This window comes from Limulus polyphemus, unplaced genomic scaffold (genome assembly GCF_000517525.1).
Source record: "Limulus polyphemus unplaced genomic scaffold, Limulus_polyphemus-2.1.2 Scaffold438, whole genome shotgun sequence".
NCBI classification, from domain to species: Eukaryota; Metazoa; Arthropoda; class Merostomata; order Xiphosura; family Limulidae; genus Limulus; species Limulus polyphemus.
In genome coordinates this window covers 434,581-459,417 of record NW_013666048.1, presented here as the reverse complement: position 1 = coordinate 459,417, position 24,837 = coordinate 434,581, and the positions used below count along the sequence as shown (strand labels likewise).

Genomic DNA, 24,837 nt, shown 5'->3' with positions numbered 1-24,837 from the left:
CAGACTTAAATTCATTTATGTAGAAACATTGTGGTAAACATTTCAGTCCCCAGCTGACTCAACGGTAAGTTTTGTGGGGGCTTATAACTTTAGAACTCGAGGTTCAATCCTCGCGACGGACACGGCCCAGATAGCCATTTGTATAAGATTACACTAAATTAAAAACGATAACAGAAACTTGAAAGGTAAAAGCCTTTGATGTATTATAGAAGCGTTTAGTACAATAAACGTAAAAAAGTCAATGCAATATAAAATTTACATATTTTGTAACTTTGAGCTCTGCATTATATCATTCGTTATTATAAAAAATAATCTTTAATTTCTCTGAAGCTGGTTCAATTGGGAAAAATGGAGGCATATATTCGGTCGTTTCCAGAAGTATTTGTACAATATTACATTCCAGAAATCTGCAGGGTGTGGCTAGTAGTTACTAACTTTTTTAAATAATAGTTCGGGTAACAGCTTATTTGTATTTTACTACAGGTTCGAATCCCCGCCACACCAAACATGGTCGCCCTTTCAGCCGTGGGGGCATTATAATGTTACGATCAATCCCACTATTCTTTGGTAAAAAGAGTAGCCCAAGATTTGGAGGTGATGACTAGCTGTCTTCCCTCTAGTCTTTCTCTGCTAAATTAGGGACGGCTAGCGTAGGTAACCCTCGTGTAGGTTTGCGCGAAATTCAAAATAAACAAACAATTTGAATATCTATCTGAGAAATTGCGGAGCTCTACTCCCAGATAGTTGGCACACCTTACAGTAACGAGTTATATTAGTTATCAGATTTCAAATAATCTCTCATCTACTTTTAATTTCAGTAATTTTAAATGCAGGGAATAGTGGGGTTGACCGTCACATTATAACACCTACACGGCTGAAAGGGCGAGCATGTTTGATTGGACGGGGATTCGAACCCTCGGCCATTAGATTGTGAGTCGAGCGCCCTAACCACCTGGCCATGCAGGGAAACATTTACTAGCAAGCTTTTAATATAGTTCATGTTAAAAAAGTTTCACGGGTTAGTGTGCCATGCTCCAAATATTTACAATTTGCTTGTTTTCTTTTTTTTTAGCTGTGAATGTATATGTGAAAAAGACTTGTGAGGCTACATCCTGAAATGAGTCGCCATCTATTTTACGTCACATTGATATGTTTTTTTTGCCCATGCTTAAGATAAAGAGTTCAACAAAATAGAAATTAGTGTAGGTGTTTGTTTGTGATTAAGCACAAAGCTACATAATGGGCTATCTGTGCTCTGTCCACCACGGGTATCGAAACCCGCATTCTAGCGTGCTGGATTCACAGCTGTGCCACTGGGGGGGGGCTCAAATTTGTTTCTTGTTACAGATTTACTAAGTGAAAACCGAAGTTTAGTTAAAAATAGAAGCACGACAGCAATAATTGTAAACATATCTAATCAAATATTTTGAAATCTACAAGTTCCACTATCAGTCATCAGTAAAAACTTTTACATTAGAGTCGAGACACAAAACGTGTGCAAAAACACTTTTCATGCCAATTGGAAGCGTATTGAGAATTAAAGTACATCAAAAATGAAATAAATTATGAAAGAAAAAGAAGTACTGAAATTTAATTATATTTTTGTGTGAAAGGTAATAATAATAATAATTTATTTAAAATATAAATAGTTGAAAGGTTTTTGTTTGAGTTTGAGTGTTCAATCAGTAAGTTTTCTTTTGTGATTATATCATGTTTGGAGGAACATAAAGTTATAGTTTTGAAATTATATACAAAAGTAGAGTGATTGGTGTTTTCACTGTCTATACAGAGAGTAGAAGCACGATGATTTAAAAGTTTCATTTTTGCTCGAAAACCTTGTTTACAGCGCCACATATTTGTAAATGGCGTAAGGTTTTTGGCAATATAGGTGGTCTTAAATTCGCCACAAATTTGTTAGTAGACGAATCATAAATGCGGGGAAGTAAACAGAAGGTTCTTAGTTTGAAACATGTTTCAAAATCTCAAGGACGGTTGGAAAATCATGACTAATAAAAAGACTTAATTGATTTCTGAAGTTGAGTTCTTATATGAATGCTTTGGAATTTGAGATGTGCAAGGTTTCTTAACAGGCATATATTCTTTGGCACTATAGTTAGCTTCCAGAAAATGCAGGGATAACAATGTTTTTGAAAAAAAATGAATGATGGCCTGGCATGGCTTAATGGTTAGGGCACTCGACTGGAAACCTGTCACTGAACATGCTCACCCTTTCTGCCGTGGGGGCGTTAATAATGTTACGGTCAATCTCACTATTATTTGGTATAGAGTAACTCAAGAGTTGGCGGTGGATGGCGTTGACTAGCTGTCTTTCCTCTAGCACTTCTGAATTAGAGACGGCTAACGCAGGTATCCCTCGAGTATCTTTGCAAGAAATTCAACGAAACAAAATCTAAATGAATGGTAAGCTCTGTTTAGGAAATTTAATAAAAGATTGTTTGAAGGCGTTTTTGATGTACTTACGATCTTAATACGCTTACAATTTGCAGAAAAAATTTCATAGATTTTCTGTATAATTTTCACTGTGTATATTTTTACAGATTTTTAATGATGGAATTTATAGATTCCAAAACGTTTGATTAAACATGTTTATAATTGTTGCAGTGATGTTTCTGTTCCTGTTATAGATTGCTTTGTTATAAATCCTTGTGACATTTGTACAACTTCGCTTTAAAATTGATGTGTTATGTATGACAGATTATAAGTTAGGTTTATAAAACTTAATGTGAAAAAACATGAATGGAAACTATGCAAATTTACATGACATTTGAAGGTAGAGATAATATATTAGATACTGTGAGCATTTATCTAAAACTTAGTGTTAAGATTTAGTCAAATCAAGATGTTCAACTTGTTCATGAAATTTAGATCATTTTCAAGATTCTTGTAATACTTCTTAAAAAAATCAACTTTTGTTTGCAATTATTTTTGCATACATTTCATAGAAATAATCGATTCGAGCGTCGTTAATAACAGTTTCTGCTTCTCCTTTTATAGACGTATAAATCGGTTTTCAAGCATGCTAAACACATTGTAATTGCAAGCTTGAATAACGTAGACTGATTTTATACGCCGGTGATAGTGATATAACATTTCGCGTGGATTACTGCAGACGAGTTATTCATCTTTAATGTTAGAGGGTGCTCACCTCATTAAAACTGTCTGAATTAAATGAGAAAAGTAGCCTTCAGAAAATTTCAGCTACAGCATAATAGAGTTTAATCAAAGATCCATTTTAATGCTACTTAAACTTTTTTTTTTTTGGTAATTTGATCACGCACTGAAACTGTAATTTTGTGTATACTGAAATTATGTAATAATAATAAAACGTATTTTGGTCTTCCCATATTCAAACACACGCTTCTTACCATAAAGAATGTCTTATCACTCCATCACTTAAATAGCTTTTTGTTAATCATGTTAATCATAAGCGTTACTAAATTCTTCTTGTTTGGTAAGTTTTAAAAATCAACTAGAATTTCTTTCCTGACTTATATTTTTAGCTGGTATTTGGTTTTTCAAGTACAAACTTTTAGCTCATAGCTCCGTCATCTCTTCACCGTTTTGAGATCAAATTACAATTTTGGATTCAAAGAGGTCAAACCCTTTCGATTAATGTATTTGACCACGCCCAAGGTCTCATAGATTAATATGCTCAAATCCTGCCTGAAAGAATTTCAAGTGCCGCTGCTATTGAGGACTCCCTTTTGTTTTTCCACTATTTTAATATACGTGTCTTTTAATTTCAGTTTCTTTTTAGTAGCTTGTTTAGAATATGCCATCTGATGCCATTTTGAAAACCAAATGTTTACTAGTGGTTAGCGTGCCGGACGTGGATCTGAGGTTCCGTGGTTATCGCCAAAAAACAAACGAAATTGGGTTCTGCCCTCGGGGCAGTCAGTGTTATAAGAGTTACGGTCAAATCTCACTATTTGATAAGATTAATTTATGAGTTGGCGGTGGATGGGGTTGTCTATCTGCCTTCTCTCTAGTCTAACACTTTAAGATTAGGGACGGCTAGCGCAAATAGCTCTCTATTAGCTTTGCGCAAATTCAACAATCAACAGATACAATTAATTGACCTTGTGATAATACAAATTCGTCCCTAATTTAGCAGTGTAAGACTAGAGGGAAGGCAGCTAGTCATCACCACCCACCGGCAACTCTTGGGCTACTCTTTTACCAACGAATAGTGGGATTGACCGTCACATTATAACGTCCCCACGGTTGAAAAGGTGAGCATGTTTGGTGTGACGGGGATTCGAACCCGCGGCCCTCAGATTTCGAGTCGAGCGCCCTAACTCACCTGGCCATGACTTTCACATTATAACGCACCCACACAAAAAGAATAAATTAACACTAGGAAGATATAATTGAAACGCTTTAATTATAGGAGCATAAAAATCAAATCACCAAAATTGAAAATCATAATGAACGTAAAAGACAACTATTATTATTTTTTTATATTCTGTAAAATAAAGGATTGGATACCCATATCCAAGTATGTTTTTCTAATTTATTTAATTATTTACTCTTATGAAAATTTTGTTTTTTGTAAAATATAAATTGTTACTTTATATACAAGTTTATACGCCTTTTCCTTTTTATAGGCTTCATTAATCTCCAGTTACGATTTATTAGGTCTAGGAGCTTAACTCATTGTACTAAGGCCACGCAACTTTTGCGTTAGACACATACTGTTGATAATAATACGACACTGTAACGTAGAACGTATGAAAGCCAGTTTCTTAAGCCTACTGAAGTAAAATATAAGTTCAGAGAATATTAATACTTTCTTTACCAAGTTCTTAAGAAGAAGGAGAATGTAATCGGCTTAATTTTACTCAACTCCCGTGGAACAGACGGGTTTCGAAGATTACCTTTTCTTGTCAATAACTCAAAGCTAGGAGGAAGCACAAGACTTCAATCAAACCTTATTTAAAGCAGCATATTTCAACTAGTGTTTTACGCCATCATAATTGGAAGTTTCACCAATAGGGTGTCGGAAATATCTTTCAGGATAGACGGGCAGTGTCTTTGTCTGATATGTAACATGAAAAAGATTTGAAAAAGCTCTATACAATCAAGCTGTTACTAAAACTAGTCAACTAGAAGTATGAGGAATAACAAACGAGAAAAACATTCTTAAAATGGTGAATTTAAACTACAAGCCAAATTTACAAAGTGATTATTTGTACATGCAAATTACCTATATTTTATTCTCATTTAGAGACGAAGGTATGGGTATTTGTCAAGTTTTTATATCTTTTATGCTCAATTATTTATTTGGCATAGCACGGTAGGTCGTGAGATCGAAACCCGTCACCGAACGTGCTCGCCCTTTCAGTCGTGGGTGCTGTTTAATATGACTGTTAACTTCCATAATCGCTGGTAGAAAGTAGCCCAAGAGCTGGTGGTGAGTGCTGTTGACTAGCTGTCTTCCCTCTATTACTGCTAAATTAGAGATGACTTGCGCAGATAGCCCTGGAGTATCTTTGCATGAATTTCAACAAAACAAGCAAACGATTATTCTCTCATCAAGCAAGATGGTTATAGATAAGAATAAATCAATAAATGTGTTGTTTACAAAAATATCCACCTTCTCCTAATTTATAAGACAAACGCAAATTCCATAAAATGTTTGTATTTATGTCAGATTATTAATGAGGAAAAATTTTTGTTGTGTATTTATCAGAAAAATCAGTTTCCATTTTGATCGAGGAAAGCGTGGTTTAGCGTGTTCCTTACCTTAAAATCGAAGGCACGCGATTTACTATTTGATTAGTTTGATTTAATGAAATTTAGCATGAGGACACATGTTACTAAGATCTAGATTCTAAAAGATTGTTCAATTATTACTCCAATTAACGTCATGTGTTCTGACCAAGGTAACATCATAAAATCGAATTTGACATTAATTGTTGAAGTAGCTATATTCATAAATTAGATTAAGTGATAGGAATTGTCCGATTGTGTTTTTGACCGAAAATGATATTATTAACGTTTTGATACAAATTAATAACTGGCCATGCGTTTGTAAAAACGAGGGAATTTATTGATTGCCGAAAATGAAATCATATTTATTAAGTATCACCATATTTGCCAAAATGTGTCGTGATATATTTCCAGGCAGTTTGTGGTATAGTTTGATTCACAGAGAAAGAGTTGTTGGTTAATTAGTTATAAACTTTACAATAGTGAAACAATAAAACTAACAAGTGTTAGAGTGTTTGTAACATAACTCGTTACAATCAGGCAGTGACGAGATGCATTTAACTTTCAAAGCAGGTGTCTAAAAATAAAATTTATATCTTTTCGAAGTATACAGAGAAGGCAAAAAGAAAGTACTCGATTAAACATTTTCAATGCTCCTAGATTAACTGGACACACCAAATAGATAACGCACTAGGATACTTGATGAATGAATTAGATCAACTTACTCATCGTGATGAATCGAATACTTTGTAATTTGGCAAGTTTTTGTGTTTAGCATTCTCTTAGTTATTGCTCGTATAAGAATATTGATTTTGTGTATGTGTGAGTGTTATCCTATCTTCTAAAATTGCTTTTTTCTGTCTCCTTGTAGCATTAAACGAACCAGCTGTATGCCTTTCTGTCTGCTACAGAGCTGGTGAGTAAAACAAAAAAGTCATAACGTCTAGGATTCAGGATAGCAGCTTGTTTTGCTCTTTTATATTTGATAAACAAAAACTAAACAGTATTATATTTCTGATATGAGACTAAGTATCCACTAGTAAAACCGCTTTTGTCTAATAGAAAGTTACTCAAAGAACTCCATCTTTTTACCTCTTTTTATTCTACTATGGAACTCCAATGAACTTAATCAGCACTACTATATACTGTATTTAATTTGTTTTCAGAACTAGATAATTATACTTCACAAAATTGGTAGTTCAGAAATAGCTCCTAGTCAGTGTTTCTCCAAGATATTTGTTCAAAACTAGATGTCTCGACCAGTGTTTGTAAGCAAAATGCATCACTAGGGCTTTAGTTCAAACTAACTTTTGCAATTAAGTGCTTGAAAATGAGACCTCACCAAAGTAATAGTTCAAAATTAGCTATCCAATGGCTCCTAATTAGCGCCTGTGAGTGATGCTTTATCAAGACAATAGCTCAAAACTGCCCATCTCGTGATTCCTAATTAGCGCCTGTGGCTAACACTTCATCAAGGTACTAGCTATGTCATCAAGCGCTTTTAGTGATGATTTATCAAGGCGTTAATTCATAATTATCCATCCTAACCACTGTCTGTAAGTGATGCTTCGCCATAATGCCAATTTAAAGCTATTCACCAGGATTCCAGTTCAAACTAGCTCCCCCCCCCCTCTAACCAGCACTTGTAAGTGATGCTCATCAGGGTGCCAGTTCAAAGTTGTTTACTGGGGTTCTTATTCGAAATTAGCTGCCCCAATCTGTACTTGTAAGTAGTGCTTTACCAAGTTCTCAGGTCGAAACTAACTGTTACAACCACGTGCTTCAACGGAGTACTAGTTCAAAACTAACTGTCCAACCATATACTTCATCAAAGTGCCAGTTCGAAATTAGCTGTCACAAGTAGTGCTTTTAAGTAATGTTTCATCAGGATGCTAGTTATCCCAACCAGATTCTTTACCAGAGTACTAGTTAGAAATTAACTGTCCCAACTACATGCTTCCTCATAGCGCCAGTTCGAAACCAGGTGTCCCAAGCAGATGCTTCACTAGAGTACTAGTTCGAAACCAGCTGTAACAACCAGTGCTTCTAAGTGACATTTCACCAGGATGCTAGTTGAAAGCTATTCACCAGAGTTCCACATCAGTTCAAAACTAGTTGTCTCAATCTATGTTTTACTTATGCTTCACTCCTAGTCCTTGAAATTGATGTTTCGGCAGAGTCCAAGTTCAAATCTACCGGCCCTATTTAGTTGTAGTGAGTAACAAAGTTAATAGTTCAAAACTAGCCCCAGTCAAAGATGAAGAGTGAACATTCAATAAACTAGTTGCACACTAGCAGGCCCATCAGTTCTAGAAGATTATGCTTCACCAAGTTCTGATTTCAATGTAATAGCTTTGTTTTATTGAAGTGTTTGACATAATGCCATAAGAGACATATTCGAATTAACATTTTTTCTGTGTAAACACAGACTTCAGTAAGAATAAGGGTTCTTATGTATTAGTTTGTTGTATTTCACTAGTATTAATTTATACCTGTTTTATTTTTTGTGGTTTGGTTCTTTTGTTTGTGTTGTTTTAAACAGTAAGTGTCCTCAAAAAAACATCAAAAGATCTATTTTCCAATAACTTTTATATTTTCTTCTATGCCACAGGTATACGGTAACCATTCACGGCCGATCTCTCGGACATCAAGCTTTTCCCAGCCTCTAAACCAATAAACATGCTTAGCTATTTCTCCCTTGTCCTGAACAGCAAGTTATGAAAATATGCAAGTTTCTTCTATTGATTCCTCTTTACCTTTGACCTGCTTACATCTGCTCTATATTAAAAACTCAAAACTGTAAATAATTCCCAGTATTTGTGAATGGTACATGCACTTTAACACCATTTTTCATTTAGAGTCGGTACTGTCATAAATTTTTGTTCGTTTTCGTGTTAAATTATTCATCGTTTTTTTTGTTGTTGTTTTTTGAAAATGACGATGCACAATTATAACACTCATGAAATTGCTTTACTAATGTACTTAAGTTTTTGTGTTGTTAACTTCAAAGATTTACTTTTTAAATTAATTATTAGATGGCAGTTAATAAACTTGTAAAAGCTAGTTTACTAAAATCATGATCTGATGAAAATTTGTTATAGATTTGTTACACGAAATTATATTTTGTTTTCACTGTTCAGACTCGATAAATATTCTTAAACAACCTCTGATCTGAATGAATAATAACAAATGATGCAACTCTTATGAAAAGTAAGCTTCAATTTTTTTCATATATACCTACATTGTTCTTTTATTACTATTATGTGAATGTAAGAACTGGGTTGTCTGTTCTTCCTTTTCTTATTGCACATGTGTGTAGATTTAAGTAGATTCCATCGATAGACGTGTGATTTTACCTGCCAGGACTGTTTTGACCTGGTACTGGTCAAACCAGCAGTTCTCAGCTGGTCATGGTAGGGAATCACCGCCTAATGTAGGCTTATATCTCAGAGAACTGAGCTTTTTTGTTAATAATACAACATGTCAAAGGTAGCAGGTTTATATATATATGTATGTATGTACAAGTATTGTGTGTATGTTGCGTGACTGTGTAATCTTTGGTGAAGAAATTACTTGAAAATACTTTCTAAGTTGGCTGAGCATTGCGAAGTATAGTTAACAAGAATCTTATTTTATTAAACAAAATATTAGCTTTACGAGTATTTCTTATAACCCTGTGAACTTATTTATTCATCTGAACAGTTATTGCATTTTAAGCTTCTTTAACGTTTTGTCATAAAAATAAAGTAATTGCTTTCATCAAGGTTTGAGAAACTCATTTTTATAAAATTTCACATAGGTCGTCATGAATAGGACATATACATATATATTCTTCCACACATACATACAAATAGTCACACACACACACACACACACCAGCTTGATAAGGCATAGTGATTTTTTTGTTTTTACAAGTTTATCATGCCATTAACATGATGGATTATTTGAAACCCTTTAAATAGCTTGAACTAATCATTTCCATTATTGTGAACTTGAGAGTATCTGCAAATTAGAGAAGAGATTATACGTCCTCAAATTTCGCATTGTTATTGAGTTTTAATAAAAATATCTCGTTGAAATAGATATTACTAGGCTAATTAGAACACTTAGTAAGGAGTTACCAAAATGGTGTAGAACTAGACCAATTGGAACTCTTAGGAATGAATTACCAAAATGGTGTGGAACTAAGCCAATTGGAACTCTTGGGAAGGAATTACCAAAATGGTGTAGAACTAGACCAATTGGAACTCTTGGGAAGGAATTACCAAAATGGTGTAGAACTAGGTCAATTGGAACTCTTAGGAAAGAGTTGCCGAAGTAATGTAGAACTAGGCTAATTGATACTCTTAGGAAGGAATTACCAAAATGGTGTAGAACTAGGTCAATTGGAACTCTTAGGAAAGAGTTACCGAAGTATTGTAGAACTAGGCCAATTGATACTCTTAGGAAAGAATTACCAAAGTGGTGTAAAACTAGGCCATTTATATTCTTATGAAGAGGTTATCAAAGTGGTGTAGAACTAAGCCAACTGATATTCTTACAAAGGAGACACCAAAGTGGCGTAGAACTAGGACAATTGATATTCTTATGAAGGAGTTACCAAAGTGGTGTAGAACTGGGCCAATTGATATTCTTGTGAAGGAGTTACCATAGTGGGCTAGAACTAGGCCAATTGATATTCTTATGAACGAGTTACCAAAGTGGTGTAAAACTAGGCCAATTGATATTCTTATGAAGGAGTTACCAAAGTGATGTAACACTAGGCCAATTGATATTCTTATGAAGGAGTTACCAAAGTGATGTAACACTAGGCCAATTGATATTCTTACGAAGGAGTTCCCAAAGTGGTCTAGAACTAGGCCAATTGATATTCTTATGAAGGAGTTACCAAAGTGGTGTAGAAATAGGCCAATTGATATTTTTATGAAAGACTTACCAAAGTGGTGTTGAACCACTGAAGTGCGTAGAAGAATGACTAGTCTTAGCTTTTTAGGATGAACATTATATTGTACCATTATATCCTCTGAGGTACTTCACTTGAATATCAGTTCTATCGCATTATAGTCCATGAAATATTAGATGTATGGCGGTAATACAGCAAACTTGAAACCAGTTAGTGTAAATCTTAGGAACTGTAACCACTTCTTTTATGGCGTTCATTGATCTTGGATCTAGAAAACTAAAATTTATGAATTTCTTATACTTATAAAAACTGATTATCTTTTGCTTTACTCTCTGACTAGAGGACTAATCGGAATGACTTTCATGACTATATAAAAGTTAAAAAATTATAAAGTCGTTACTCGAAAGACCATTGAAGTTTCAAAAATTTACAAAAAAGTGTTTATCATGGTGTTTCGTTAAAATAAACCTTCAGTGATGGTCATGGTGTGTTTTAAGACAGTTTTATTGACTCATGTTAATGGCACGGTTTAGTCATTCGAGTTAAAACTTCACTATGTTTTAAAGTATTACCAAATGAGATAAGTGTTGTTATTTGTAATTTGTATTTGGCTATGAAATATGTTATTTGTACTATTCCCCTGCCCCTTCAAAAAACATTTTTATTGTAAGAAAAATGAAATGCAGTTGCTTATTTTGTGTCTTCCTAGATTGTATTGCAAGTTTCTACTTATTTTGAATCGTGAGAGTTTAATGTTATGAGCTTAGTTTAAACTGTAGTAAACTTCAGAAAGGCATAATCGTTGTAAGACAGAGCTAAATCATGTTAAATCCAACTGAATTTCAGCTTTTATTACAACATGTTTCGTCAGTGTTTTTTTTTCTTGTAGGTTATGATATTTGTGTTTGCCATATCTTATAATTTTAATTACAATTACAGTGCGTGTACTCACTCATCATATATATACGTATATATTTATAGCATGTTAGAATTACAAACTTCAAAAATAAGTATTACATAAAAGATGAGTGTAGTAACTTGTATTTTCATGCTCTTTAAATATTTGTCCTGACAATATGATAAACCGTTTGACCTTCCAATTATCGTGCTTATTCGGTTGTGACGAATATTTTCTGTATTTAAATACAAGTGTGGTTAAAGCACTTGAGATTAGTAATGTCAGAGCATTGCACAGAAAATAGTTCATGGTATTAAGAAATCACATAGGATCAAAATTAGATAAATGACAAAACAAAAACTTGATCTTCTTTTAAAGTAAACCTTCCTTGTTCGGGGGTGAACTGGATTATTAATGAAGATATTCTATAAAGCGTAGTTAACTCATGTCTATTTATTATGCTGTAATTTACTTTATGGTGTTCGACATTTCAAATTATATTTGTTTATTTTTGTCATCATTTTGTATAACACCATTATATACATGTCACTTGATAACTAGAAGCAAGCGTGTTTTATTTCACTTTTCTATCAAATAAATTTCTAGAACTTATGGCAGGTATATGAAGACAAAGCATGAAAGGCCACAATGCTCGTATGACAGAAAAGTTTGTTATAATTAGAATTAATATATTTTGGAATTATTATAATTTAAACCTTCTTCAGCCGTAATTCAGCATGATTGTACTCTAATATCGACGCCCACCTGACAACTTAAATAAGTTGGTGTTATCACAATGAGCTTCGCATGTTTTCCAAGAATAAGATATTTCGTAGTTCTTGTTTTATATTCTATTGTCACTAGAAACTTCACATTGTTGTTCAGAGAATCGACGTGTTTTATAATGTGTCTCTTCTGTGTATATTGGATATTCATATGTCGGTGGAGGATGATGTAATTTGTACGGGTTTAGTTGTTGAAGGATAGTAACTGTTTGAAACTATAACTAATTCCTAATTATGGACAAATATATCTAATAATGATATAGTGAATACTAGTACTACTTTATAGTTGTCAGTGAGCACTTATCTGTTGAATAAAATAAAAATATCAAATAAGAGTTGAGACCCATGTTAAGAGATATTTCAACATTTAAAATCTTTAGGACTTTTCTCCAATTTAAAACTATTTTATTTCTTTATTGTTCGTCGAAGGTTCTAGTAACTCAACCAAAATGTCGCGGAAATAATACAAAATATAAACGCGGAGGAATATCTTAAACTTTATTTAATGGAGAACTATTGACCTTAGCTGGTAGTGTATATAGAATACTCAGTGTTGTAGTATACTAACTTTGAGTAAACATATCCAGTATTTTGATGGTGTATCATTCTAACAGCAGAATAACTTTCGGGTTCGAAGATGTTATGGACAAAGCCAACGTAACAACTGTTTTGTTTCCTCATATTTTAACTCAAGTTTGTAATACTTATTGAAAGTTTTAGTTTGCGTTTCTACTGACGTTATGCAATTGTTGATGTTAGTTGGTTATCACATGGGGCCTCGATCTCGTTTTACGTTGTATTTAATTGCAATTGATATTTTGTGTTTGAAAACTTTTTTTTTGTGATTGGAAACGCTGCCCTACTTCAGAATGCGAAAAAGCATCACACTTCAATATTTACGTATTGTATTGATGATAAATTCACTAATGTAACTGATTTTTGTCACCTAGTGACGATCGATGTAATTGTTTACAGGTGTTAATAAAGTATGTAGCTTACTCTGTATTTCAAGAAGGCTGATTCTTTGTTGCAACAGTTATAAATTAAAAGCAGTTTCCATTGTTCTAACATTAAAGACATATTTAATAGAGAAATCACCAATGAAATTTCTGTGCCGACCTAACGGTAGAAATTTGAATAAGGAAAAATATCATGGATTTACAAAGGTTATACTTATGTTAATTTCGGTAGTGATTAACAGTTCGATGTTTGCTAAATGAACAATGTATTTTATATCAAAGCTAGAAAAGATGTTGAACATGCTATAGTTTGATAACGTTCACTAGTGGTGCCGTTAGTTCCGTGAACTACGTTATTTCTAGAACCACGAAGAGTCAAATGAAAACTAAATTGTCCAATACTGTTCTATGATTGGTCCAGTTCCAGGAATAATTCTTGAAATGGATCATAAGAGGAAAAAAGGGTTAAATAACAGAGTATTTTCATCTATTTAGTTTTAACTACGTCATTGAAGTCAATTTTGCGTCAGAGATTCATTTGGAAAAATGAACTCTCATTGAACTGTAGAATATCAACCGTAATTTTAATGACAAATCATGAATATTCCAGAAACCGGTTGTTAGGCTTAATATATTTCTTTATCTTTAAAAATAAAACAAAAGAACTAGACTGTTTCTGTTGTAGAAAAATTAGTTTTTTTTTTTTTTGTCTAAGATGTCATAGAGTGAAATAAATTTATCTTCCTCTCTGGTTTATTCCAATAGTTAGATGAAAATAAGGCTTTTACAATTTAAACTGTGACAGATGTTACTTATACAATTACATCGCGTGTAATAATTGAGAAACAGTACAAATTGCACCACGATTGTATCTTTAAGCGTCATTTCTGATAACTTTAGAAATATATATATAAACTTTTCTCTCTGTCTTTTTTTTTACCTGGTATGGCTTAGTGAGTAAGGCTTTCGACTCGCAATCTGCGGATCGCGGAATCGAACGTGCTCGCCTCTTCAGCCGTGGGGGCGTTATAACGTAACGAACAAACACACGTTTCGTTAGTAAAGAGTAGCCCAAGAGTTGACGGTGGGTGATGTTGACTAACTGCTTTCCCTTTAGTCTGTCACTTCCAAATTAGGGACAACTGGTGCAGATAACCCTCGAATAGCTTTGCACAAACTTCAACAAACAAACACATTTTCCAATATTTTATGTGCTAACTTAACTTCCATAGGACGTACTTGTATTTTTGTTTAGAAAGTAAACATTCTAATTCCTTGCTGTTGTTTCAACACTGTTAATTTGATACTTTGTTATTGCTTACATTTTTGCAGCACAAGCTTGACAGTTTTTTGTTGTTGCTATTTCTATAGTGTAAGCATCTTATTGTTGTTCCTGATGTACAAATAGACAATATTGTTCTGTTTCAACAGTTTACAAACAATATCTTGTAGAACATGTTATTCTTTCTACAGATCATATTTATATATTTGTTCCTTTTTAGTGACAATTCTAACATATTTATTACACTCTAGTTTCTAACCATTGCTTATCTCTATAGTATCTTGTTTCCTTCGTGTAGTTCAGAATCTACTATTATATATATGTTATTATTCTTTCTAACACTCAGTCTGAAACTTTGTGTAAAGTCAGAGATTTGTGACGTTATAATATTTGCAACAGAACAAACAAACTTAAGTAAAAATAGAAGCAAGCTTACATATTGTAGTAGTACTCACTATATCAGTGCCATCTTTTTTCTTAAGGATCGTTTATCACGTAAAATACAAATACAGAAAACCTAAATTCGGTACTTACATTGTAAAAACCTAACTCCCGAACGTAATAAGAATTTAAAAAGTTCAAAAATCACAAGAGTTAAATGTTTTTCTTGATAAAATCTTATGAGTGAAATTCAAGAAATCAAACTAAAATATTCTCAAATTAAATTATACATTAGTTTTAACTTCCGTTACTGCACGCCGTTCTCTAACGAATGTTTTATTCTCGTTCTTTTTAAATGTCGGACCTTAGTACACATTATAAATATACCAATCGTATAGTTAAGCTTAAAACATTTCAGGACTGAAAGGTCTCCCTACCAAAGTCATATACATAGCAAAGAGTTTGTTTTATATCTACATTAACCACAAGCATTTTTTTACAACTTAAGTCACATGTGTTGTTAATAAGCAGATTTGAACATTTGATCATGAGATAATTCCATTGTCAAACTAATGAAAACACATTTATTGGAATCGTATTGAAAGGCCATTCTGTGTTGTCTTGTACTGAAAAAGAAGCAAAGTTGTTGTTGGAAAAATATTATTGACGTTATTTATTACACAAAACCAAATAAAACGTCCACGTAAGCAGTCTTAATGGGAAGAGTTTATTCATTTTTTCCTAAATACAAGGATCACAAAACCTCATTAGATACAAGGAACTTCTAAAGGGAAATAATCAATATTTTAGCGGACAAATCTGTAAAATTTTCTTTGAGTTTTTAACTGAATATAATTTATTTAATAGAAAGCTTTCAATTGAAACGGTTATCTTTTTATTTAATACTTACCTTTGCACATTTGTTATTTTTCCATTAGCAAGGCCTAAGATAAACGTTTCCTTTTTATTTTATTGATAATTACATAACATACGGTTTCTACTCGGCTTTAGCTAAAAAAGAACAGCATAATATAACGTCATCACAATATCACACGTAATTTTATCATATTTTGATAATGGGGTTTCTTAACATTGATCAGTAAATTTTAGAATTGAGAAGTAAGACTTTTTAAATGCACGATATAGTCACCTAATTCATCTATTTTTACATCAACTAAACATAGGAGAAATCTGCATTTCAAAACCTTATTACCTACCTTTATCTCAATCAAGAAATAAAGAAGTAGCCTTTAGCTAACTACATTATTGAAAGTCATTTGATAATTAATCACGGTAAGTGCAATATGCGTTTTGCAACTGAGTAACTAAACAACAAGTTAAATATAGCAATACAAAAACTGCTTTCAAAGTCATTTGTTTGCAAGGTTTTTAGAATTGTTTTCCTAAAAGTGAATCACAAATTCTAAAAATTGCAACCTAATCGAATGAGCATATTTTGAATTATTTAAAAACAGAGTTTCATATAAAACAAAATAATTATATAACTAGCTATCAAATACAACCTTCTTAACACGCTTTAAATTCTGATATAGTAGTAAACTGTGTATGATTAATTTTATGATTTAAAGAAGATTAAATAAAGTTTAAAATGAAATTCAACCAAGCAATGAAGACTAAGAAAATGCAATTATCTTCTCTGATGTGGAAAACCTATGTCGGCCTGTCCAGGTTTATTCTAGATTATTTCATCGATCTTTGCATTGTCTTATTATATATTCAACTGGATATATTTGAGTTTTTTATATATATATATAACAATGTTGATCAATAAAAACCTTTGAGCAATTCTTTGTAGTACTGAAGATGTTTAATCAATTATTATTGCTTTAACTTTAAAAAATTATCTCATTTTAATTATATTTAATGCACTTACATTAAATAGATTTTCAACATTCAAGATTACGATGCTAGTCCCTAATTCATATCTTAATATACTGAAACTAAAAATTGAATTGATTATAGCAGTAGTGTGATTGTTCTGAATAAGCTTTTAGTTATTGCTGTTCAACTTGATTAATAATTTCATAATGATTTAAAGTGAAATGTATTGATAAACTCCCCTAACTGAAGTAATTGAACGTACCCTTCTAGGAAGTTCTGTGCTTTATACAGAGTAGATCAAAATCAGTATCCCTGATATTATGGAACAAAATTCCATCTTTATTGTAAATGTTAGTTATTCAGCAAAATTTTAGCTTTAATTAATTAGAAATAAATAAAAATATTAGTTAAATTAATATATAAGGTTACTTTTGATTTAGTGCTTTGAATGATTTAATAATAGGACCAGGGTAAGGTAGTAAAAAACATTTTAGAAATACAGCATACCAAAGAAAGAAATTGACTTTTTCTACTGCTGACTATATAAATATAAAATACAAAACGATAACAGGAATCTGATTTATATATGTTTTGTTGTAACATACAGATAAACCTGGACTTTCTTTAAAAAGGAAGAAAATCTGAATCTTTCTGTTGCTACAAAAATTAAGGCATATAATATTTTGATGATCCTCTTACTTAAAAATAAAACACGATCATTAGATTTCTCAACAAAGTAAACAAATAAATCAAATCTGGATGATGCTATTTTTTATAACAAGAAACCATGAAAACTCTTGGATCACTGTACACAAAGAAACCAGAAGAAATCGTTAAGGAAAATCCATGTAAGGAGAAACTAACATTCTGGATCATTTGACTTCTTGAATTAGGCATCTGGATTATTCTGTTCATTATAAGAGGAAAACAAAGAATAAACAAGTTTAGTCCTTTTCGTATAAAACCAAAACATATCTAGACATTTCTGACCCTTTTATTATAAAAGCATTTTATTCTTCCTAACATAAAAATCTATAGAACTGTGGATCATATTATTCTTTCGTAACCCCCCCCCCCCAGTGGCACAGCGGTATTCTGTGGACTTACAACACTAGAAACCGGGTTTCGATACCCGTGGTGGGCAGAGCACCGATAGCTCATTGTGTAGCTTTGTTTCGAACGAACAAGTTATTCTTCATGAATGGGGACCATAAAAAAATCCATATAATGTTGATCTATTGCAATGAATGTATACATAAGGCTGTATAGTGTTGTTTAATATGGCAAGTCAATTAACATTTCTGAATAATTCTTTTCCCTGAAACAGAAAAAAAATATAAGAATTGCTAATATTCTATTTCTTGTGTAAGAAAAACTATAAAAAAACTTTTATGATGTTGAATTATTAAGATAGCAAGATCATTATCTTTCTTTAAAAAGTACCAGACAATAGTTATATAAGATATTCTTTTGTAGAGAAGGATTAATTAAAAGGTAGAAAACAGCTGATAATGTTATATAATTCTCATAGAAAGTTGTTTCAAAATGTTATATTCATAAAAAGCAATTCTGAATAAACTGTTTGTAAGCAACGATATAAATACACGAACTGTTAAACATCAGAATAGCAAGTTGACAAATAATTTATAAACTAGCGATGAAGAACGTTTTGGAAGTTCGACTGTCAAACTTGTCACCACCATAACTTAACTCGGGGTAAGTTTTATTTGATAGAGATATCACCGTTATTTGAGTAATAAACAAAACTGAAAACAAAAAGACTGAAAACACTCGGTCCAGTGTTTGTGTATGAATGTTCACCACTAGCCCAGAGGGGGATTGGTTCTCTACACTTAGAACATTAAAAATCAAGAGGAATTTTAAGATATAATTCCACAAGAAGTGTAAAAATCCATATATATCTAACATGCTAGAAGAAACAACTTCCAAGAACTCAATTATCACGACGTGACACAATAAATATAAGCTTTCACTACACTTTAAATGAGCATTGAATAATTCCTCACCAATCACATCTAGCCCGACACATAAAACATGCATTTTGTATTTATTGTTGAAACATTATTAACATTGTTGGTTGTCTTCAAATTATCCATTTAAAAATAACGTATATTTCATTAACAGTGTCAAAGTGTCTTTAACAATGTTCCATAAGTTATTCAATTTCCAACTTATTTTCACCTCGACTGAATTAAATATTGTTGATAACAGCATATCATAATAACATATCCAGTAAGAAGATTTGTGTAAGACCATTAAAGAAATCAATGATACACATAATACTCTTTACATCATATCGGATCTTACTAAGTGACAGTTGAATATCGATCGCTTAGCGACAGTCAAACATTGACAGCTAATAGCAAAGTCAACCTAGAAGTCAACACTGGCAATTAAGTAACAGCGGGACAAAACCCACCTAAAAATAACCAAACACTGACAGATAAGTAATAGCGGGTCAAAGCCAACGTAGAAATAACCAAACACTGACAATTAAGCAACAGCGAGAACAAAGCCCAACTAAAAATATTCAAACACTTAACAGCTAAGTAATAACGGAGACAAAGTCAATCTAGAAATAGCCAAAAACTGAAAGTTAAGTAACAGCGGGGAAAAGCCAACTTTAAAATAGCCAAACATTAACAGCTAAGTAACGGAGGGGGGGGGAGGATTCAATAGAAATAGCCAAACACAGACAGTTAAGCAACAGTGGAAACAAAGCCAACCTAGAAATAGCCAAACACTAACAGCTACATAATAGCAGGGACAAAGTCAACCTAGGGATAGCAAAACACTCACAGTTAAGCAAGAGGGGAAACAATTCAAGCCTATAAATAGCCAAACATTAAGAGCTAAGTAATAGTGGGGGCAAAATCAACCTAGAAATAGCCACATATGACAGCTAAGTATTAGTGATGGCAAATCCAACGTAGAAATAGCCAAACATTAACAGTTAAGCAAAAGCGGAAACAAAGGCAACCTAAAAATAGTCAAACAATGACCGCTAATTAATAGCGGGGACAAAGTCAACCTAGAAATTGCCAAACACTCACAGTTAAGCAACAGTGAAAACAAAGTCAACCTAGAAATAGCCACATATGATAGCTAAGTAATAGTGGTGGCAAATCCAACGTATAAATAGCCAAACACTAACAGCTAAGTAATAGCAGGGGCAAAGCCAACCTAGAAATTGCCAAACACTCACAGTTAAGCAACAGGGGAAACAATGCCAACCTATAAATAGTCAAACATTAACAGCTAAGTAATAGTGGGGCAAAGTCATCCTAGAAATAGCCAAACACTAACAGCTAAGTAATAGTGGTAGCAAATCCAACGTAGAAATAGCCAAACATTAACAGTTAAGCAAAAGCGGAAACAAAAGCAACCTAAAAATAGTCAAACAATAACCGCTAATTAATAGCGGGGACAAAGTCAACCTAGAAATTGCCAAACACTCACAGTTAAGCAACAGCGGAAACAAGGCCAAACACTGTCCCCGCTAATAACTGGTGGCCAAAGTCAACCTAGAAATGGCCAAACACTGACAGCTATGTAAGAACGGGCAAAGCCAACATAGAAATATCCAAACACTGACAGCTAAATAATAGCGGGAGCTAAGCCATCTTAACAACAACTAAACACTAACAGTTAAGTAATAGGGAGGGACAAAAACAACATAACAATAGACCCAGTATACGACACTAATAAATTGTAATATATACTTTCTGGTGGTGCTAAAAAAAAACGTTAGATAATGTTGTAGTAGTAATAATTCTAATTGGAAATTACAATGTGTTTACCACGTTCACAGATAAATGTAAATGTCACTACTTGAATAAAATCAGCCTCGAATATAGGCAAGGTTATACTGTGTTACAATCTCGTTTTTGGGTGATTATATATTTTATGATTTAACATAACTTTAAAGCTCCGACATGGTCCGTAAACAGAAAAAAAACATACTTGATATTGTAATATGGTAATACACACGATCGACAAGATATCTACAGACACAAAACAGCAAAAACAAACAATAAGGATAAACAATGCACATATATCTTTGTTATACTTGGTTACTTTGAATCAAAACTCAATAATGCTGTCACTGCTACTAAGTGGACACAGTCTTTTTACTTTTATCCTGCCACCAGGAAAAACCTAATCTGAACGAAAAACGTCAAATTTTATTAAGAAACAAAAAGACACGTTTGTAGCTTTCGCAGATCTAGAGATGCAGTAATAAATGTACGATAGTTACCGTTAAAAAAGATATCCATTGTTACAGCAGTAGATGGATGGTTTCATCGTGACTTTGTCAGATTAACAGCGGAGCAGAAAAAAAAGACTTGTTTTATTCAGGAGAAGACCAGCTAACAAACATTTTCTTTTTCTGTTACACATATAGAACAAACAAGGTGCCATGAACTACACTTAGAAAGGATAGGTCCGTATGGTCAATGACTAATGTCAGTTCTTTACCACAGTCATTTAGAAGTACGCTGCGCCGCCTAGTGGAGGCCAATGTCAGATAACTCACGTTCAATAACTTTTGCAAATACAGCTTATATAACAACATGCAAAAGGCGTGGGTAAGTGGCAAATTGCTCACACAGTAATGAACAGAAGCACTGCGCAGAACAAGCCAGTCAATATTTGTGAATAAGATATAACTCCAGGTCGAAACCTACTAACTTCTACGTACAAATCAAGGTTGTCAATCAATGTAAGTAAACACTGACGGTCACTGATTTATAGCTGCTTTCATCATTAAACTTCTTTAATTTGTAGATTTTGACTCCACTAACTTCTACTAACATGCCACAATTTGTACTATAGGCAGTCACAATAATACCGCACGTGTCTTACTTTCACATTAGTCTTTTATTTTAAATGGTTTCTCTTGATGGCACTAGTAGTCGATAACATCAAGAGAAACTATATTGTGAAGGAGAATCTACACATACCACTCCTTAAGCTCTTTTATGTCCTTTTTCTTAGGGAGTCTGTGGGCCTTTTCCGTGGGTTTCAGTGCGCCGTTGGCTTGTTGTTGGCCACCAAGAAGGGCAGGGCTGTTAGAAACGGGTTCAAATCGGTAATCCTTACCCTCATTACGTTTATATGCGCCATCCGTTCGGTTTCGTAGCTTGTAAACAATCAAGGCTATTAAAACTATAGATATTAAAACTCCTGCGATGATCCCAATCACTAGAGCTGTGTTGTCCGCAGAGCTCTTAGGCTTCTTGTTTGGCTTCTGCAGGCCCTGGTCTTTCTTGGGTATATCCGGGATAGGTACTTGATATACTGATGGAGGATTACGTGTTGAAATATAATTTATAGGCCGCCAGGTAGTTGATGCATTCCATGCTTTGACTTGAGCATCACCTTTGTTTACCACGTTCCAATAACTGGTTGTAGAAGAAGGTGGGAGAAGCTGAGGTGGAACAGGCGAAGCTGATGGCGCTGGCTCTTGTGATATAGACACACCTTTTTCTGGTATGTAATAATTAATGGGTGGATTAGTGATGACAAAACCCTCAATGCCTGAACCCTCTCCACAACCCTCTTCGTCATCGCACAGAGTCTCATCACTGTGCCTTATTTCTACTGGTCGCTGACTTACTCGAGATGATGGGTTTGGTGTCGGATGACGTGGTTTGTGGGTGGGCGGAATGAAGATAGGAGTGATAAGGTCATCACCTAAAATGCATAAGATATACTTTTCATTAACTATATTACAATTCAATGAAACATTATCCTTCTATTCTCATATAGTTGTTAAGAATGTATATTTGCTGATGAAAAGTTTGAAAAACTGCCACAAACACCTTCGGTATTTACTAATGCCAGTAACTAATATGGTGTTCTAGATCTAACAAAGATACTAAAATCACATTTGGCTGCACATTATTCGTGGTTAGGTGTTATTTTACGAATTTCGAATCATAAGTGGGTGAAGTAAGTGTTTCTAAATCGAACTAAAAAAACATTTTTTTCTTTTTATCTGACATTACTACTTACTTTGAATAAAGTTTAACTTACTCTTATTAAAGAAATTTTCTTCATAGTGTGATTAATGTTTCTAGTAGAATATAAGAGCACAACGGATGTTTTTGTCAGCTGTAGTTTTCTAAATGCTTTAAATTTTTTGACAAACAGTACTAGTCTTAGCGTGTAGAGGGAATGTGACATTTAGTAGTAATGCATGTGTGTGACACAACTATATAACGTTATCGCTTTAATACATTTCTTCTTCTGCTCGTGGTGAAAGCACAGCTGCTAAATATTGATACATTCTCCTACACAAGTGAGTTGAATCATTTTCCAACAGCTGTTGTCGTGGTTATACACTCTGAAGTAAATAAAGTTGACTATTGCCACAAATACGGTACCAAACAAGACAAAGAAAAACTTAGTTTCCTTTCATTGTGTAGAGGCAAAGATCCCATAAAAGAATAGTAGTTCAAATGTAAATAATTTGTTAATCAATAAGTATCAATTAGAGTTCCAATATTTATACTTGTAATTTTGAATTTCCCCTTTGATTCATATTTCAACTTTCACTTGTTAAAGGTAATTATAGAAAGGTTATACTAAGAAATACCGTAAACTACAGTTTGCTTTACGGAAAAGTCAAAGAAAGGAGTTAGACAGTTGCTTGCAAAATGTTTCTGAGAAAAATTAGCTGATATTAAAGTAATATTATGAAAAACAGACACCATCATAAAAGCAAAATGAAATAAAAATCGAAGTTAAAAAAAACTTCGATCTAGATGATGAAAGCTCCAGACTTAAGAGGAAACTAAGCTCCAATAGAAAAACAAGCGCGCCAAAAGTAATTTAAGCATCAAAGCTAAATGTTTAGATTCTGACCCCAAAGTTAAAAAAACAAAACATTTTACCGTTGTTTAAAATAAAAAGGACAATAACTCAACTTTCAAGATAGAATAACAACAGCTACCGGATATACCAAGTGTTTCTTTGAGGTAAAAACTCTACCAAATGATACTTTGAAATAAAATTGTACCTGGTTCAACCACTATAACTCCACAGTTGTCTTCGTCATCAAAACATCCAGATCCTGCTCCAGAAAACACCAGATCATCACCGCTGTGAGCGAATCTAGATAAAGGCTGTTGGAAACAGAAACCGAGATTTAGATTATTGATCATATAAAATAAAACTTATTGCAGGTCTCTTTCTGGCTGTCCTGGTGCCCGAAGTTGATCCCTTTTCATTTGTTTTCCAATGTAATTAAGTACAAAGGATATCTCCTTCTTGGAAATTATAAATCCTCGATCTGAACAAATCTTTGTGATCTGAGTGTACGAATATTTTATGTCGGAAAGAACTATTACATACCCTCCCCAAATGCGATCAAATTACAGTGGCATCACACTAACTACGAATGCCAAACAACTTCAAAATGTCGTTCTGATACATGTCGTTCCATCACGTCTTCACAATGGCTATGATTGTCAGGTTATTTGCTGCGTTGTATATTTAAAATCGTTTAAATATAACGTAGTCAACTATCTGTATTACACAAGTAAAGAAAACACTTTTCAAAAAAGGAAGTAAATGTAGGAATGCCAATAAAGACAAAAATAGGACAAATCAAACTCAATTATGATTGAATAGTTATATATATTGCTATATGTTAATTCTTGCCTGTGCTTTTATGTAGGGATGATGCAAATGCCATCCTTGCTATCTTGTTTGCATTGGTTTTGAAGGATTGATATTAGCCATCCTTACATTTACTTCCTTTTTTGAAAGGTTTTTCTTACTAAATAATAGACATGGAAAGCTCAGTGCTGGTTAAATCTGCAGTGAAACAGAAAATGTATTCAAGTGTTTAGAGTATTTCACAATACACTGAAGTGTGACCACCCTTGATTTCTAAACAGATTGCTGAACTAAAAATTTTGTTAAATTATATAGTTATATCAAAGTGGATTGAGATAAGCCATCCCTACATTTACTTCCCTTTTTGAAATTTTTTCTTTACTCGTTTATTTGTTTTCTAATGCAGT

At 33.2% G+C, this 24,837-nt stretch overlaps 2 protein-coding genes across 5 annotated transcripts in view; one reads left to right on the top strand and one right to left on the bottom strand.

Annotated features, from left to right (window-relative positions):
* LOC106458278 (kinesin light chain-like) overlaps positions 1-13,324 on the top strand; it is a 93,047-nt gene extending 79,723 nt beyond the window's left edge. Inside the window, exons 13-14 of the mRNA XM_022384440.1 lie at positions 6,605-6,649; positions 8,345-13,324. Of these exons, the coding sequence (XP_022240148.1) occupies positions 6,605-6,610 (6 nt within the window). The 3' untranslated portion in view covers positions 6,611-6,649; positions 8,345-13,324. The remainder of the gene's footprint in view (positions 1-6,604; positions 6,650-8,344) is intronic.
* Positions 13,325-15,654: 2,330 nt separating this feature from the next.
* LOC106458275 (neurexin-1-like) overlaps positions 15,655-24,837 on the bottom strand; it is a 165,949-nt gene continuing 156,766 nt past the window's right edge. For all 4 annotated transcript variants that reach the window (XM_022384430.1, XM_022384432.1, XM_022384431.1 and 1 more), the window contains 2 exons: positions 23,829-23,934; positions 15,655-22,501 (listed from right to left, as the gene is read on the bottom strand). In XM_022384430.1, the coding sequence (XP_022240138.1) occupies positions 21,759-22,501; positions 23,829-23,934 (849 nt within the window). In that variant the 3' untranslated portion in view covers positions 15,655-21,758. The remainder of the gene's footprint in view (positions 22,502-23,828; positions 23,935-24,837) is intronic.